We start from the raw sequence: 19,020 nt of genomic DNA, 5'->3' as shown, positions 1-19,020 counted from the left end.
TTCTAACAAGAGTACATGGGGGGGAAAACTTTCTATAAATTGCACACTACTTCAAAGGATTAAGTAAATTGCGCACATCAAACGCTGAAATTTTTAACAATCAGATTGCCACTGATTAAGAGTGTTTATCATTAATATTAAAAAAAAAACCATTTTAACTAATTTGCAAATAGCCCAAAACCCACTTTTTCTGGATAAGCTCAATTTTATCAGGACTACAGCCTAGAGCACTAACATGCTCTTTTTTTTGCAATTTTTCCACTGTCCTCTTACCATTCTGAGACATGCAAATATATTTTCAATTTTTGACCAGTTCTAAGTGCCAAATATATCTGCTCTGACAATACCTGTTAATCTATCTTTCCTTTAACCCAGTCTAGCGCAATCTATTCTGCCAAGCCCATGCAATAATTAAACCATTACAAACCTCGAGTATGCCCTTTAAGAAGCGATTAATAGGTGCTGGAAATTCCAGTTACTTCTTTGATCTTGGCGACAATTTTGGGCTCTTGGGAACACATGGTTCCTGCTCTCTGCCAGTCTGCCAGTTTTGTCTTCAGGCTCTGCATGATAAATGGGAGTATTTTGGTTTGTACACTCAGAACCGTCTACCAAATGTTAAAAGTTATGAAGATGTTCCTTTGTTTTCCACACAAAACCGTTCGCAACCTTGCCATGGCGCGAATGTGCAGAGGAAGGTTGCTAGCGAATTCTACCAACCTCTCTTCTGAGATTTTTAGACCCCAATTGCAGAACTCAAGGGAGGCTGAACAATCAAATACACCCAGAGGCAAAAAGCATCACCTGTGCCCATCCTTTACAAAACATCTCCATCACACCTGTACAGCCACAAAATGTGCTGCCGATAGAGAACAACAAAGCCAACTTTCTTTCCGATAAACATCCTTTTAAAATAAACACACCCACAAACCCAGAGTCAGCAATACAAAACTTCCCTGCAACGTGAGGAGCGGCATTTAAATGGCTTAAATGAGTAAAACCAGCCCATTTTGAACACGGCAGACAAACAGGTCTGCAACTTGTACACAACCAACTTCTGGGGAAAACAGGTTTCTAGTAGAACATCTGAAAATTCTGCTGTGTAGTGCAGTGTTGGTGTGGTGTTGGGGGTTTCCAGTTCAATGTGTGAAGAATGAAGGATGTGTGTTTGTGTTTATTTTCATGGTCATGGTCATGATGTACACTGAAGATGGTGTTTGATTTCGTTGTACGCGATGCAATGACAATAAACTAAACTAAACTAAAACACCTAATTTAATCTGAAATTATTTCTGGGTTAGTTGCAATGTATAAACAGGTCTTACGGCTTTGAAAGTATATTCTTAATCTATTCTGAAATTATGTATTCTTCGTAACCACAGAAATTTTAGCAAGCAAACCAAATGGAAAATTTCCTTTGCGTTAAGGGGCCTTTGCTACTCCGAGCTGAATTCAGATTCATAATGGTCTTTCTGAAGCCCCATTTGCCTATATCTATATTTATTTGTATATTTAGAAACCGCCCACCTCCCTAGTAGAATGTCTCTGGTGCAATTGCTCTTTTTTGTTTCCAGGCAAATGATGGGGTGAGTTTTCTGGAAAATGGCTAAAATTACACTTTGCCTTATTTTTCCTTACTTGGTAAAGTTATTTCTAGTTCCTTGTTTGTGTGAAATCTGTATCGTGCTGAGCTCAAAAGTGAGCTCACATACTGACCTCATAATCATCTAGGTCTCCGTTCCTTATTTGTATATAGTATTTTTATTCTTAATTTTAAAGATAGCATTACATGAGTCTATTCTTTTTAATGTCCGAGATCTTTTTCCAAGCTGTGTTGCTATTCTATGGATCAGTCGATTAATCAAGAGGCCTGGCTCCACATAATACCTTGAACCCCAAATTAACCCAGCAGATAAACCCCATCTGAACCCAGATAAAAGTTTAAGTGGGGAGGGAAAAAAAGGAACAGTAAAAGCAAACTAACCTCAATATCTTTTTATTTGCTTCAATTTCTGGTCATTTCCTCCACAGGTCATGTGAAATGGGAATCCATAACTTGCTGAATTTTGGTTCTTGACCGGCTAGAAAATGCAGAAAACTCATTAAATTAGAACAATTTAGAGCCATAAATTGCTTGTTCCTCACTGTGCAAACCCAGGGATACCCAACTCAATTCTAAAAGATACAGGTAATACAACCATAGTAGGGAACAAAAATTCCGTTGCTAAGAAATGGAGTTGCACCCAATTCCAACCATTCATGCCAATGGTTGTTATGGCAATCACTGCAGTCGTTAAGTGAATCAGGCTGCTGGTAAGTGAATCCTGCTTCCTCAAGTGATTTTACTTGTCCGCAGTTATTTCTCTCTCTGGGCACAATCAGAATATATCTGCTGAACAAAACTCCGCCCTGGTGACAGGAAGGGCATCCGTCCAGTAAGCACTCAGTTCTATTCAGTGGCCTAGACTCCACCCCCCCCAAGGGATTATGGGGTAGTTAAAAAAAAAAGCTGATGATGAAGCTGGTTGGGAAGGCCACAGATGGTGGTCCCATGATCCAGGACCGTTATGCAACCATCATAAATATGTGTGGATTGCCAAATGCCTGAATTTTGATCACGTGACCGTAGGGGATACTGTAATGGTCGTAAGTGTGAGGACTGGTCCAAAGTCTTTTTTTTTTTTCAGCGTTGTAACTTTGAATGGTCTCTAAGAGACTACCTATACATACAGATAATCCACGTCTTAACAGTTCATTCCAAGTTAGGACGTCACTGAAAAAAATGGATTTATGACCATTTTTCACAGTTACAATCAGGATCCCGTGATGAAAATCCAGATGCTTGGCCCCCGGTTCATCCTTATGACCGCTCCTGTGTCCCCAGAGTCACGTGATTCCCTTTTGCGACCAAGTCAAGGGGGAAGCCGGATTCACATAACAACCAGGTTGCTAACTTAAGAACTGCAGTGATTCACTTAACAACTGTGGCGAGAAAGGTCGTAAAATTTGGCCAAACTCACTTCACAAATGTTTCACTTAACATCAGACATTTTTGGGCTCAATTGTTGTCGTAAGTCGAGGACTAGCCATATTACACCAACCCCACCACTATAGCCCAATCCACGGCACAGGGGCAGTGTATCCCGCCTTTCCACCTCCTCAAATCAAATCAAATCTTTATTACGGTCATAGAGCTGCATGCCAATGCAACGCTACAAATGCCCCCATAACCCATCATCCCCTTCCGTAAGGCAGGCTCCTTCTTCCCACAAGTCTGTTTTTTGCAAAGAGCTCCCAGCTTCCCCCTATAAGGCCTCCCCTTCCAGATATGTGGGACTACAACACCCATCTTCATGCAGGCTAAAGAGGATGAGGGATTGGATTGGCTTCCTATCTTTGATTCCTGTCCCATCCGGGCATTTGGGACCCAGGGCTCAGGCAAATGGGAGTTGTAGTTCCAGACACTTCTAGAGGCGCTGGCCCAAGGACGATAGGAAAGTGGGAACTGGCATGACAATCCCCGTCTAAATATTGTCCCACCACTCCCAGTGCTCAGGAAAATGGGAACTGGAGTCCCAGACAATTGCACCCCAGTACCTGTAGGAGACAGGTACGTGGGAACCAAATGCACAGCACTTAGTGAGACAGGCAGATGGGAACTGGAGTCCCAGACACAACCCAACGTACACACACTCACCCCAATGCCTGCAGATAACAGGCAGATGGGAACTGGAGTACTTTCAGATATTCAGCACCTCAGAAGCTAGCAGATGGGAGCTGGAGTCCCAGCAAAGTCAGGCGGATGGAAGCTGGAGTCTCAGGCAGGCAGGTGGATGGGACCTGGAGTCCCAGGCAAACAAATAGCTGGGACCTGGTGTCTCAGGCAGGCCAGGCAGATGGGACCTGGAGTCCCAGGCAAGCCAAGTAGCAGGGACCAGGCCAGGCGGGTGGGACCTGGAGTCCCAAGCCACCTGGGTGGATGGGAGATGGAGTCCCAAGTCAACCTAGCAGCTGAGACCTGGAGTCTGAGGAAAGCCAGGCGTATGGGAGCTGGAATCCCAGGCAAGCCGGGCAGACGGGACCTGGAGTCCCTCCCCTCAGCGCCCTCAGCGCGGCCAGGCCCGGAGGACCCCGCCACCACCCGCCGCCGCCGCCCCTCGGCCTCTCCTCCCGCGCCGCGGCCTACCGGGCCTGCCTCACCGCCGCTCCCGCTGCCGCCGCCGCCGCCGCCGCTTCCTGGCCCGGCCTCCCCGGGGCGGAGCCGCCGCGCCCCCTCGCCCCCCGCCCCAGATGGCGGCCCTGCCCGCCCGCCCGGACGGACCTCGGCCTGGGCCCTCCCCGGAGCCCCAAAACCGGAGGGTCTCCGCTGCCTCCACCGGCCCGGGGAAGGGGTTGCCCCGCTCCGGACGACCAAGTCGATCCGCTCCCTTCCTCCCCCCCACGCCCACCGGGGCTATGGGGAGACCCTGCCCGGGTGTGTTTCCCCCGCCTCTCCCCCTCCCCTGGGGGATGGATTTGAACCCGGGGCCAAGGCAGAAGGGGCAGGACTGGTCCCTTCTTTGGACCCCTGGCAAAGGGGGCCAGGGCGTCCCCAACAACAAGCACCCCATCAAGGGACCAGTGACAACCCCCCAGCAAAGCTCACCCCTTGCTGGAGGGAAGACCCCCCCTTCTCCCCTCCCCCGGCGGTGTTGCTGGCTCCTGGAGGGCTGGATTTGAACCCAGGGCCAAGGCAGGACTCGTCCAGAGCTCTGTTTCCCCCCCCCCATTTTGACCCCTGGCAAAGGGGACCAGGGCTGTCCCCAAAGGAGCTGCCAGGACTGACCTGGAGGGGGGTGGAATATCCTCCAGGGGATCAATGACAAACACACACAGACACACACACAGACACACACACAGAGACACAGACCCACAAACACACACACACACACACACACACACACGAAGGAAACCCTTGGCAGATAAGCTGGGCCAAGAAAAGGAGGACAGTCCCCCACAAACCAAGATAGGCTGCCATCGCCCCACTGCATCTCCACCAGCCAAGCCCAGCGCTCTCCCCCTTGAGGGTTTCTTGGTCCTCTCTGAGCTTGGTTTTCTTGCAGACGTTTCATGGCCCAACTAGGTAACATTATCAGTGATCCTCCCTCCCTCCCTCCCTCCTCCTTCCTTCCTTCCTTCCTTCCTTCCCCTTGGTGCTCTCTGAGCTTGGTTTTCTTGCAGACATTTCATGGCCCAACTAGGTACCATCATCAGTGTGATGAGCTAGTGCTGACCAGCATTGATGAAATGACCTGGTTTGGGTGATGAAACGTCTGCAAGGAAACCACCAAGCTCAGAGAGCACCAAGGAGTTTGCAATCCTCTTCCTCCTCTCCACGCACACCCCACTCCTTCCTAGGGCGGATGGTGTTACCTAGTTGGGTCATGAAATGTCTGCAAGAAAACAACCTCAGAGAGCACTAAGACCCCCACAATCCTCCTCCTCTCCTCGCACCCCACTTTCTTCCAGCACTGATGACGTTACCTGGTTAGGTCCTGAAACGTCCGCAAGAAAAACCACCCAGCTCCGAGAGCACCAAGGATCTCCACACACACACACACAACCTCAACCCCGAACTACAAAGATTCTCCTCCCCGTCACCCGCACGGCGCCTCACCGCCTCTCCGAGAAGCCCAAAGGCGGCCGGCCTAGAGATCCACCGTCTTCCCGGGACGCCGCCTACCCAGCCGGGCCAGCATCCCGTCCCCGCGATCCGCTTCTGCTGCGCGATCGGGGTTCCCTGGTGCGGCTGCAAGCGGCTTCCCTGCGTTCCCGCTCGCGCGCTCTTGCGCACCGGGCCGGCCCGCTTCCCCCGGGCCCTTCCCCTTCCTGTCTCCGGCCCGCCCGCCTGCCTGCTCGGTAGGCTGGCTGGCGCCGCCCCACCCCGGCCGCCCTGCCCCGGCGGACGATCGCGGAGCCGGGCGGCGTCGCCTGAGCCTCCCTCCTTTCCTCCCCGGTTCCCGGGCAGGCGGGCTGGCATGGTGCGCCATGGCCACTTGGAAGCGCGACGGGCGGCTGACGGCGCTGCAGCGGCTGGCTTGCGCCGGGCTGGCCGGGGCGGCGAGCCACAGCTTGACGGCCCCGCTGGAAGTGCTCACCGTACTTGGCCAGGTCGGGGCGCTGCCCGGGCGGAGAACCGGCGGCCTCTGGCGAGCGGGGAGCAGCCTCTGGCGAGCCGAGGGCGCCGGCGCGCTCTGGAAAGGCAACCTGACCGCCTGCTTGCGCCTCCTGCCTTACAGCGCCGTGCAGCTCGCCTCCTACCGCCGGTAAGCGGGGAGGGAGAGAAGGAGGGAGGGAAGGGGGACCAAGCGGCGATCGGGGCGCGTCGCCAATCCGATCCGATTACAGCTGGAAGGGACCTGGGAGGTCTTCTAGTCCAGCCCCCTGCCCGACCGGGTCGGGCAAGCGGAGCAGCCGCCCTGAGCCCGAAAACTGGACTGAGAGGTTGGACCCGCTGGACCCGTTTGGGAAGCAGAAGGAGAAGAAACTTGTAGGAGTTAAGAGAAACGGGGCGAGTGCCCGGGATGGGGTGTGTGTGTGTGTGTGTGGAGGGGTTCCCGGTGTCTTCCAGCTTTGTTGGTGGGTTTGAATGGATTAGGGTTTCCCCTCTTCTTTACACTCAAAATAATGTTATTGTCACTCAGAAGGTCTTCTAATCGGGGTACCTTAAAATGAAATTTCACACAGCTCTCAAAGGGTCACCGCCTCCTATATCCACTGCATAACCATGGCAGAAGAGAGAGGGAGAGGGAGAGGGGGGGTTGGATAGGGAGGGAGGGAGAGAGAGATAAATAGATAAGTGGTAGATATCTTGATAAAGAGAGAGATATGTATGAATAGAGAAATATATATATAGAGAGAGAGATGGGTGATAGATATCTAGAGACAGAGATAAATAGAGAGAGAGATAGGTGATAGATATCTTGATAAAGAGAGAGATATGTATGAATAGAGAGAGAAATATATATATATAGAGAGAGATGATAGATGATAGAGAGAGAGATAGGTGATAGATATCTAGAGACAGAGAGATAAAGAGAGAGAGAGAGAGAGAGAGGTGATAGATATCTCGATAAAGAGAGAGATATGCGTTGAGGTAATTCCCCGTTGGGAGAATGAACGCACACAGGGAGACGTAGTGAGAGTGGTGGAGAATAACACACAACACAGCACACAGCTACACTGTATAGTCAAATGTAGGTTTTTACTTCCAGTAAATGGTTAAGCAAAGTCCAAACACAGTCCAAGTCATTCACGGTTAAAGCAGTCAGTTTTCAGTCCAGGGTAATCCAATAACAAAGTCCAGTATCAAGAACAGTTCCGTAACAAACTTACATCAAACCCAAGAAGAACTATGATCAGCAACAATCAATAGGGAAATGCAGCAATGGCAACACTCTCCAGAACAGGTTTCTAGCTCCATCTTATGGCCGTTTGAGGAACCACACCCAATTACAATTTTAGCATTCCCTTAAAGACAGTATTAAAATGTCTATCCTGGTTTATATATTTTCCAACCCAACTGTTAGGTGACTTACATTCCTAACTCTTGTAATGACGAGGCAGTCGAGGTGTTTGATCATGATCAAATGAATCATGATGACTTTATTGGAGTCTAGTCTTGCATTTATACACATTTTTAGTAATCCTCTTAACATTGGTTAACTTTAGTTTCTGCTCAGCTTTCGTTACTGTTTAACATAGTAATTAACACAATTAATTATCTCTAGTTAAAGTCTAACATATGTTTACTTCCTCTCTCTAATCCTTCTTTGCATTAGTGATTTTGTTTGTCTGAGTTGTATTTGCTTTGTCCTTATCTGAGGTTTGCCATCAAGATAATGACTTTCCTGCAATTACAACTCTACACCTAACAATATGTATGAATAGAGAGAGAGAAATATATAGAGAGAGACAGAGATGAGAGAGAGAGAGAGAGAGAGAGAGAGAGAGAGAGAGAGAGAGAGAGAGAGAGAGAGAGCTGATAGATATCTTGATAAAGAGATATATGAATAGAGAGATAAATATATAGAGAGATAAATAGATGATAGATATCCAGAGAGATGATAGATATCTAGAAAGAGAGATAGGTGATAGATATCTAGAGAGAGAGAAAGAAAAACTATGCACATACCCACATATATAAGAGAAACAACCCATACACATATGTATAGATGTACATGTATACATGTATACACGGATGTTATGTATGCACGTATGTGGTGAGAAACACCCCCTCCCCCAATTGAATTCTGTTCTACAGGATGCTCAGCCAAACAGTGTTGTCAGATGAGATGTGGTTGACCCTAATCTTAAGATGGATCCCAGCTGAAACTCCTGTTGTATGAAAACTCCACCCCCCCAACAAAAAATACAATTATTTTCGTTCTCTCCGCTCCGTTTGTCTCGCCTTAGATGTGTGATGTTGCTGATGGATGATCTCGGCCACATTTCCCAGTGGAACGCCATCGTGGCCGGCAGCCTGGCGGGAATGATGGCGGCCATTGCAACCTACCCAACGGAAGTGGTCAAGACGCGGTTGATTGTGCAGAACCGACTGGAGCCGCCCTACAAAGGCATCCTTCATGCTTTGTACATGATCTACCACCAGGAAGGAGCCTCTGCCCTTTATCGGGGTCTTTCATTGTCAGTATTAGGTATGTAAGATTCCTCTCCTCGAATCGATGGATATTGTCAAGTGAGGCACGAAAATCACATATACAAAGTTATGGTAACATTCCCACCCCACCAATAGTTCAAACTGGCCATCCAATCTGAGATGTGTATGATGTCATGTGGGTGCATCTTCAGGTGGCGTTTCAGACATCTGGGGGGTAGGTCCTATTTTCGGGAAAACAAGATATTATCTTTCAAACTTGGCACTTTTTTTTAAGAGGCCTGGACTTCAACTCCCAGAATTCTTTGTGGACACCATAAACAGAGTTCCTCCACCAGAATGATCTATCCCTAACCTGGCACCTAAGATCTTGCAACCTTGTACCAGTCACCTCTTCCGAGGACATTCCAGTAAACTATTAAAGGCAAATATTTGCAGGTCCTTGGGGTTCCCTAAGCTTGGTTGCAAACATTTTCCTGCAGACCTTTCATCACCCAACTAGGTAACATCATCAGGGCTAGAACCCCTGTCCCTTCTGGACTGATGATGTTACCTAGTTGGGTCATGAAAGGTCTACAGGCAAACAAATAAGCTCAGAAAGTCCCAAGGACCCCACATTCCAATATTTTTTTTCAGTGCCATCCACTTCGTTTGCTCCATTCCCCATCTCCTTCCTTCAAGTTATCAAACTTAAAATACTTTCTTTGTCTTACTAGAGAGTAAATTTCCAAATAGTTCCACAAATACGTTTTTGTAAAAGTATGCAGCTTTCTAATTGTGGTATTCAATTTTTTTATTAGTCCAGTTATAAGTGACATGGGTATTAACTGGGATGGGCCAGGCTTGTTGTATCTCGATGGATTGATTACGTGCCTTCAATTTGCTGATCATGTAGATTTTCTCCATGATGGCCTGTACCTAACCTGGCCTTCCAGGTCTGTCCCATCACTGCTGCACCTGAGTCCCTCCATCTTGCTGCTGGTTGTCCTCTTCTCACCCCTTCCACCTTTCCCACCCTTAGAGTCTGTCATGCCTCTGGTGGAGACTGACTCTGAGTCAGAGGAGGAACAGCCGACAGGGAGTGGAGGTGTGGCTCCGGAGGTTGTGAAGGAGGCTGGGGAAGGGCAGAGGCCGACTGCGCAGTCAGAGGAGGACCCAGGCCCTTCCCCTTTCCTTCCTAGGACATGCAGGGAGGAGAGGATAAGGGAGAGACGTGGTCTCCTCGGGAGGAGAGGGCCTTGATCCTCTTCATGGGCTGCAGCTGTGACAACTGAATACGAGGACGGATATGCGTATGGGTGAACGCTGGAAACAAAGCGTAGAAATATCTCTAGTTTATGGTTCCTCTGTGAGTTTGATGTCCTTTCCAGTGTGTGTTACCTGTGGACGTCCTCCAGCCCTTATCTTGCCTGGTTTGTGTTGCTTTTTCCCCCCCTCCTTCTTGTAACTGTTTGTGGGGGAGTTTTTTTGTCTTCCGTCAAGAATATTCGGAGCTTGGAAGCAAAGTGAAGGAATAAAAGGGGATTCACCATTTTGTGTGGATCATGACAGAGACTTCTCCAGAGAGCTAGTGTTGTGGCCTGTCCAGCAGCCAAATCAGAGGAAGAGGAGGAGGTGTGGGAGTCAGGATCAGCATCAGGCCAACCTGGGAGCTCCGAGGGGGAAGAGGGAATGGAGCTGTCAGAGAGAGAGAGAGAGAGAGGGAGAGAGAGCCTGGGCCGTCTGTCAGCCCTCAGATAGAGAGTCAACAGCCCCCAGGTCTGGAGGTGGTTGATGAAGAAGAGGCGGAACAGCTGGGTCCAGTGCCTGATGCATGGATGCACAGAAGGCAGAGGAGAGGAGAGCAGTGGAAATCTATGGGCTGGTCCTTGGGACGGAAGAGCCACCGCTAGCGAAGCCCCACCCTACCTCTAGGGATTAAAGGCAGGGGGGCGGAGATGAGTAGGTATGGCAAAGAACTATTCATCTCCCCACCAGACAGACTTGTTAGCTGGCTGGCACTACTAATAAAGGAATTTTTTGAGTTAATGTCAGAGGGTTTATCATGTTTCGGGAGCTGGGTCAGAGCAGCTAGACTTTCAAAGATATGGTCCTAGGAGATCAATATCGATACCTATGCCCCTGCCTCCGGATATTCCTTATGAGATCTACCTCATCTGTCTTCCCTAACAGGTGCAATCCCATTTTCCGTTGGTTCCTTCCTTGTTTACACTCACCTGGATGAACTCTGGGGTCAGCCCAGACTCCCTTTCACACCAATGCAAAACTTCTTCAACAGCTGTCTGGCCGCAGCGGTGGCCCAAACTTTCTCCTTCCCCTTTGACACCGTCAAGAGGAAAATACAGGTAAGGAAGGACCCTTTTCATACCTGCCAAGGGTGTGGAGCTTGACAGCTGGCTGGGAATGCCAAGATGCTTGCCTCTCATTGCCTCTGCAGTGAGCTAAAACAACGTGCATCCCTTTCTTATATTTTCCTTTTAATTACAAAAAGGTCAACATTTAAATAGCACCACTTTCTTCCCCCTTACTAAAATAAGAAGCAAATTATCCATCTTAAGCTGCTGATAGGTTTAACAATCCTATTATTATAATTTAACAAAATAAAAGTCAACGTAGAGAAAAGTAAAGTCCTACACTTAGACAAGAAAAACCCAAAAGTACACATACAGACTGGGTGAAACCAGGCTCAATAGCAAGAACTGGGAGAGGGATCTTGGAGTCTTAGTGGACAACCAGCTAAATGGGAGCCAGCCGTGTGCAGCAGCAGCCAAAAAGGCCAATGCAATCCTAAATTGCATCAACAGAGGGATACAATCGAAATCAAGTGAGGTATTATTACCACTCTATAAAGCCTTAGTAAGACCACACCTAGAGTACTGCATCCAGTTTTGGTCACCACATTATAAAAAAGATGCTGAGACTCTAGAAAGAGTGCAGAGAAAAGCAACCAGGATGATGTGGGGACTGGAGGATAAAAGTCATACGATGGACGGTTGCAGGAACTGGGCCTGGCTAGTCCAGGGAAGAGAAGGACCAGGGGAGACAGGAGAGCAGCCTTCCATATTTGAGGGGCTGCCCCAGAGAGGAGGGGGAGTGGAGGGGTCAAGCTATTTTCCAAGGCACCCAAAGGCCAGACAAGGAATAATGGATGGAAACTGAACAAGGAGAGATTCAACCTGGAAATAAGGAGAAACTTTCTGACAGTGAGAACAATCAACCCATGGAACAGAAGTTGCCTTCAGAAGTTGTGGGAGCTTCATCACTGGAGGCTTTCAAGAAGAGACTGGACTGCCATCTGTCAGAAATGGTGTAGGGTCTCCTGCTTGGGCAGGGGGTGGTGGACTAGATGACCTACAAGACCCCTTCCAACTCTGATTATCTGTTATCTCGACAAACATATCAAAAAGTTTTTTTCCTTGTGTCTTTTGTTCACTCCCATCACAGAAATGCGCCTAAGAATGAAATAATCACACACACCCCCAGTTTCATGGCCAGTCTCCTTTTTAGATTAGGATAATTGGTTGAATTACAGTCACCCTCCAGCCAAAATTCCTTGTTGCTAAGCAAAACATTCGTGAAGCGAGTTTGTCCCGTTTTACGACTTTCCTCGCCACATCCACTAAGTGGGGGCGTGACTGGTCAGGTCGCAAAAAGGGGATCTCACGATCCCAGGAACACTGTGACCAAATGTCTATCACGTGACTGTGGGGAATGCCGTGTCGGTCGTGAGTCTGAAAAATGGTCCTAAGTCATTTTTTTTCAGTGTCGTTGTGACTTCTGTCACTAAGTGAATCTTTGTGAGTCGAGGACTTCCTGTATAGGGTTGAGGGAGAAGAAAGTCTTGCTATTTTTGAGCCACTAGGGGGCAGCCTTCTGTTACTTAAATCTGCACCTGAACTTAGAACTTCATTTCTATTGCACACTTTCTTTTAACAGATGTCTCACTTAGTAACAGAAATTTGCCCCCCCCACTATGGCCATAAGTTGAGGACTTGCTTTTCAAGCCTTTAAAGGGCAGGTAAATTCTCATGTAGGTGACCATAATGGAGCCTACACATTAAAATAGAATTAGAATTAGAATTAGAATTAGAATTAGAATTAGAATTAGAATTAGAATTAGAATTAGAATAGAATAGAATAGAATAGAATAGAATAGAATAGAATAGAATAGAATAGAATAGAATAATCTTTATTGGCCAAGTGTGGTTGGACACGCAAGGAATTTGTCTTTGGTGCAAATGCTCTCAGTGTACATAAAAGAAAGGATACATTCATCAAGAGTCAAGAATCATAAGGGACAACACTTAATGATAGTCACAGGGTACAATAAGCAATCAAATCATACTGGGAAACAGTCAATATAAATCGTAAGGGTACAAGCGACAAAGTTACAGGCATACAGTTACAAGTGGGAGGGGATGCGTGATAAGGAGCAATGAGAAGATTAATAGTAATACTAATAGTAATGCAGACTTAGTAAACAGTTTTACAGTGTTGATGGAATTATTTGTTTAGCAGAGTGATGGCATTTGGGGAAAAACTGTCCTTGTGTCTAGTTGTTCTGGTGTGCAGGGCTCCATAGCGTCATTTTGAGGGAAGGAGTTGAAACAGTTTATGTCTGGGATGTGAGGGGTCTGTAAATATTTTCACAGCCCTCTTTTGGACTCCTGCAGCATACAGGTCCTCCATGGAAGGCAGGTTGGTAGCAATTGTTCTGTCTGCAGTCCTAATTACTCTCTGGAGTCTGTGTCTGTCCTGTTGGGTTGCAGAACCAAACCAGACAGTTATAGAGGTGCGGATGACAGACTCCATCATTCCTCTGTAGAACTGGATCAGCGGCTCTTTGGGCAGTTTGAGCTTTCTGAGTTGGCACAGAAAGAACATTCTTTGTTCTGCTTTTTTTGATGACGTTTTTGAGGTTACGTGTCCATTTTAGGTCTTGTGACATGATAGAACCTAGAAATTGGAAAGTCTCTCCGGTTGATACTGTGTTGTCTAGTATTGTAAGAGGTGGCAGTATGGGAGGGTTTCTCTTAAAGTCTACCACTTTACGGTCATATATCATAGTGATCGTAAAATTGGAAGGTCACATTTTATGACCTTCTTGTGATGGTCATTAAACAAATCCAGCAGGAACTTCCGGGTTTTCAGCAAAACCATCGTAAAACGCGGTCACCAGACCACAGAGAGAAAGTTGTGTTGCCAAGCACCCAAAATTGTGATTGTTTAACTGCAGGAGGGGAGGGCAACCACCACAATTTCTGAATCTGGTTGTCACTCCCTTTTTTCCCCCGAGTAGCTTATATCTTCAAACGATCGGTAAACAAAGCCCCACGGTCGTAAGTCAAGAACTTCTTGTAATACGGATAGCCCTCAACGTACGACCTCAACTTAGCCCAACATTTCTGTTGCTGAGTGATACACTCATTAAGTGGGTTTCTCCCCTCATTTACGGCCTTTCTTGCCCCAGTTGCTAAGTGAATCATGGCAGTTTGTACATTCATGACACCATCATTAAGTGAACCAGGCTCCCCCCAGTTGACTTGGCTTGTCAAAAGGACGCTAAAGGGGACCGTGTGGCCTTGGGACACAGCCACGGTCATAAGTATGAACCGGCTGCCAAAAGTCTGAGTTTTGATCATGTGATCAGACTCCAAAGGTCATAAGTATGAAAAAAACGGCCCCAAGCTCCTTTTTTCCCCAACACCATTGTAATTTCGAACGGTCGCTAAATGAACTGTTGTGTCATGCCCCTGTCGGAGTCTGAATCCGAGGAGGAAGCCGAACAGCTGACAGGGAGTGGGAGTGTGGCTCCGTTGGCTGTGGAGGAAACTGGGGAAGGATGAAGTCCAGCTGGGCAACACAGGGGAGAGGTAGAACAAGGGAGAGGGAGTTCAGAAGAAGACCCAGGCCCACCTCCTCTTCATGCTAGGGCACGCAGGGAGGCATGGAGAAGGGAACAACATGAGTTGCGTGGCTTATGGAGGAGGAAAGGGCCCTGATTCCCTTCATTAGCCACAGCTGGGAAGAGAGTTTAAAAGAGATGCATGCTGAGTGCGGTGTCTTCTGGGAACAAACCTGAGTTTATCTTGTGTTGACTGTGGTTATCTGTGTTCCTGGCATCTCCCAACCATGTTGAGTTATTGCCGTGCCTTCATATCTGGAATTCCTTCTCTTGCCCTGTCAAACTAATTACCTCATTTTGCCTTGATTGGATTTAAAGTTTTTGTTGACCACATTTTGGACTTGATTCTCTGTAGTCAAAGGCTGTTCCTGGGAGATTTTTTCTCCAGCCCAGAAGGTAACCTGGACATTGGGGGCAAAGTTGGAGCTAATAAAGGGACTCCTACTGATTATTTAACTGGGTTGCCTTTGTGCCATGCCCCTTTGGGTCATCACAGGCCACTAAATGAACTGTTCATAAGTCCACAACTATCTCTGGTTGAAAGGGAAGGTTGCATATCCTACAAAGGGAATTTGTCTGCTTGGCTGGCACCATTCCCTGAAACTCTGGCCAGCTGGTCATCGTTTCATAAACGAAATATGAACCGCAAAGTTTGCAAATCAGAGTTGATCCTCCATGGCCGGAGGGGATCATTTAGGCTTATCACCTCTGGAATCTGTCTTTGCAGATTTGATTTATCGAAGGGTCAGAGTCAGAAAGGGGAAGGGGCATTTAAGTGCGCCACACAGGCATGCTTTCAAATGTTCTTTCTCTGGGTTGTTGGCATGCCAGCCTACCACAGTGGTGGGGCAGCTTGCCCCCCAAAGTCGTGTGTATTCCATTATTGGAGGTTTTTAAGAAGAGATGGGACAACCCTTTGTCTGGAATGCTGTAGGGTTTCCTGCCTGAGCAGGCGGGGGTTGGACTAGAAGACCTCCAAGATCCCTTCCAACTCTTGTTGTTCTCTTATTCTGTTCTGAAATGAGTCGATTTCACCGCTTTAAATGCCTCCTCCCGTTCTCGTCCCGAGCAGGCTCAAAGCTCGTGCCTCCCTGGTTCTGGAGGGGTTGACGTCCATTTTAACGGCGTGATGGATTGTTTCAAACAGACGGTAAAAGCCAAAGGAATCCTCGCTCTCTGGAATGGACTAACTGCCAATTTACTCAGGGTAAGTGTTTCTGTCCAGCCAGTATATAGTTAATGGGAATTGGCATAGTTAGTTAGGAATTGGGAGCTGTCCCCCATTTACCATGCATCCTGGTAAATGTAGTTAAGGCATCCTGGGAAATGTAGTCCATGTCATGTGGTCACATCCGTAATCCTGATTGGTCACTGAACTGACCTTTGGTGGGTTGGGGGAGGTTCCCTCACTCTTGCTCAGACCCCAGCATCGTGCTGGCCTTTCTCACCTTTGCTTCCACTACTATGGGATGAAAAGAGCACCATCCTTTTACACCAGAAAGCCAGCTATGCAGAGAATTGGACATTGAGATGAATCTCAACCTGTGAGTTATATTTGAGGATGCCCGATGAACCAATAAAGAGACTTTGTATGGATGCCTTGGTGGAGTAAATCTGTCTGTCCTAAATTCAGCTAGTAATTATAAAGAGCAGAACAGTAAGTAAGTCTTGCAGTTAGGGGTGGGATGCTACTGGTTTGCCCCCGTTCAGCCGAACCAGTAAGCTAATTCTAAGGCTGGTTTGGCAAACCAGCAAATGCTACCCCTGGCTGGCTGTGAATGCATATAATTCACAGCTGTTGGAATTGTGATTGTTACTGTCTCAGGAAGTCTTGGGCAGAACACAAGCAAAGTTCAATGGGGAAGCCGGATTCACTTAATAACGGTGTGACTAACTTAACAACTGCAGTTTTTCACTTAACAACGGTGGCGAAAAAGGTCATAAAATGGGAAAAAATTCAGTTCACCATCAATTGTGGTGCCATCTTACCTTCTTTTCAGTTGCTGGGTTTTGTTTTTTTTAATGGAAATGCAAGATTGTTATTACAGCTTCACCAAAGAGACTATTGTTGCAACAGTTTCAACATATATACTTTTCTCTTTTTTTAATGCTTAGAAACACAGCGGAAACAAAATATCTTAAAAAAAAAAAGAATCAGCAAGTGTATAAAGCCCCACCAGTTAAAAATGTGTTAAAATTTGGATGGGTCTGAGTATTTTTGTGTTAATGCGTAAAAACAGCTCCCCTCCAATTAACAAAATATTAATGGCGGGATCTAATAATCAAAGATTTTCCCACAGAGACCGGCCTCCTAGGGATAAAATAGCCTCTTAAGTAAAAAAATATATATTAAAATTTGAATTTGAAGGTAATTTTTTCCTTTTGTGTTTATTCATCCAGGTCGTTCCTTATTTTGGGATCATGTTCAGCACTTTTGAATTCTGTAAAAGGGTCTGCCTCTATCGGAACGGTTACACCGATTCCCCTTTACGCTACGCACTTATTCCTGGTGTGGACCAGAGTTTACAACCTCAGGAACTGCATGACTTAAGGCTCCTCGGACGAAGAAACTTCTAAGCTTCTGGATGCGTTTCTGAATGCAGCTTCCCAGCAAAAAAGAGAGAGAGCGAGAGAGAGAGAGATTCCTAGCCCAGCTGTCTTGTCTTCCGTGGGATTGATGCCAAAGGGGCCCAAACTCAAGGAAATGGGACATAATTTCCTTATTTAAGATGGTCTGCGCAACCAATCTCCCAAACTGATAAAAATCCACCCACTCTCATCGATTGCCAATGATTAAACTGTGACCCTACCTTAAGCTTTGTTTGTTTTCTTGCAGACGTTTCATTAGCCACCTAGGTAACATCATCAGTGCTGGAGGGGAAGCGTGGTTTGCTTTTATATAGATAACATGAGAGCAGGGGTGTGATTCTACCAGTTCGCACCTATTCACTAGAACCGGTTGTTAACATTCTAAGCAGTTCGGAGAACCGGTTGTTAGAAAAAATTACTGGGCTAATCCTGTAAGGAAGGCAGGAAGGAAACATTCTGGTGTTGCTTACAGAAACTGCCTCTCCGTTAACCCTTATTACATTCTTGGCAGGACCTGTCTCTGGAACTTCTCTGGAGGTTTTTCCCCCCTCCTTTGCTGGTACTTTGCTTGTGTGGAGTGACCATTCAAAGTTACAATGGCACTGAAAAAAGTGACTTATGACCATTTTTCACACTTATGACTATTGCACAGTCACGAGAGGCCAGGCGAGGAGATGCGTGCCTCGATGTGAGTGATATTGAATAGGCCACGCCCAGCCAATAACATGACCACCAAGCCATGTCCACTCAGTCACATGACCACCAAGCCATGCCCACTACCTAAGCCACACCCACAGAACCGGTTGTTAAAAATTTGAATCCCCCGCATGAGAGCAAACCTCACTCCCTTCTAGCACTGATGATGTTACCTAGTTGGGTCATGAAATGTCTGCAAGAAAACAGCCAAGCTCAGAGAGCACCAAGGACCCCACAGTCCTCCTCCTCAAACCTCATTTCCTTCCACCACTGATGTTACATAGTTGGGTAATGAAACATTTATAAGAAAACAGCCAAGCTGGAAGACCACCAAGGACCCCACACTTCAACCCTGAGTTGCAAACATTCTCTTCCAACGACTGAACTATTGATTGGATTGATATTGCCATTTTTATTTCCTAACCTATGAATCCTGAAAACTCCCTTTCTTTTCCAGCACAGCCTGATCCGTTGCAGCATCATAATGCTCAGATTAGCAATATGAGAATCCATCCTTGGTCACACGATCATCAGATAGGAGATTAAGGAGCCAATGAGAGACAATCTCGTATCCTGAAGACGGGGACTTTCTGGAGTATAGCCAGAGTGGAATTGTATACGTGAGGAGGAGGAGGAGGCAGTTAAAGAGACATCCTTCTCTCCATCAAAATCCCCCCCGGCCATAGAAAGCTAGCTGATGTAGACCAGATCAGAGATGTCCCTGACAGGCTGAGTTTCCACAGGCAGGAATTTCAACAGGGGGTGGTTGAACTTCTAATTTATGCAAAACAGCAACTACTCACCTACCTACCCATCCCTGCCTTCGATTCTGGAATGGGAAAGTCAGAAAAAGACTATATTGTGTGCTGCTTGGATTCTGCAGGAATCTTCCGGTGTACTGTAATCTTATCTCCTTTTTTTTTTTTTTAAGATCCTTAAAAAGCTTGCAAATGAACAGCAGTGACCAAATGTACAGTAACATTTCCTTTCTCCAAATCTTGAAATATAACACGCCAGCATGGTTCTTTCCCTTCCTTGTCATTTTACGGTATATATCTGCCAAAAGTCGCGATTCTGTCAAGAGATGCTCTAAAATTCCTAGCAATAATTGGGTTTTAATGTGTTTTCTTGTTGCACACTTGATACCCAACTTATTAAACAGGAGAACAAATAA

General features: G+C 46.9%; 2 protein-coding genes across 13 annotated transcripts in view; one reads left to right on the top strand and one right to left on the bottom strand.

Moving 5' to 3' along the window:
• LOC113425590 (A-kinase anchor protein 17B) overlaps positions 1–6,239 on the bottom strand; it is an 18,175-nt gene extending 11,936 nt beyond the window's left edge. For 2 of the 11 annotated variants that reach the window (XM_087972169.1, XM_087972165.1), the window contains exons 1-3: positions 5,641–5,843; positions 1,985–2,081; positions 428–563 (exon numbers count right to left, since the gene is read on the bottom strand). The gene's annotated coding sequence lies outside the window, so the exon portion shown is untranslated. Of the gene's footprint in view, positions 1–427; positions 564–1,984; positions 2,082–3,697; positions 4,251–5,640; positions 5,876–6,137 lie in introns of those variants that run through there. The other 9 variants (XM_087972167.1, XM_026687810.2, XM_087972166.1 and 6 more) reach the window with 8 other exon arrangements.
• SLC25A43 (solute carrier family 25 member 43) lies at positions 5,869–19,020 on the top strand. 2 transcript variants are annotated; one of them, XM_026687814.2, is made up of 5 exons: positions 5,876–6,305; positions 8,455–8,696; positions 10,829–11,001; positions 15,634–15,768; positions 16,962–19,020. In XM_026687814.2, the coding sequence occupies exons 1-5, from the start codon at positions 6,028–6,030 to the stop codon at positions 17,136–17,138; spliced, it is 1,005 nt and encodes a 334-aa protein (XP_026543599.2). In that variant the 5' UTR covers positions 5,876–6,027; the 3' UTR covers positions 17,139–19,020. The 2 variants fall into 2 exon arrangements, with proteins under 2 accessions (XP_087828298.1, XP_026543599.2); XM_087972172.1 differs by lacking the exon at positions 15,634–15,768 and having other exon boundaries at positions 5,869–6,305.

This window comes from Notechis scutatus, chromosome 10 (genome assembly GCF_049901735.1).
Source record: "Notechis scutatus isolate UNSWTSFEM ecotype Mainland chromosome 10, rNotScu1.2, whole genome shotgun sequence".
NCBI lineage: Eukaryota > Metazoa > Chordata > Lepidosauria > Squamata > Elapidae > Notechis > Notechis scutatus.
The sequence above is the reverse complement of the archived record's forward strand: the minus strand, read 5'-3'. Positions and strand labels throughout refer to the sequence as shown.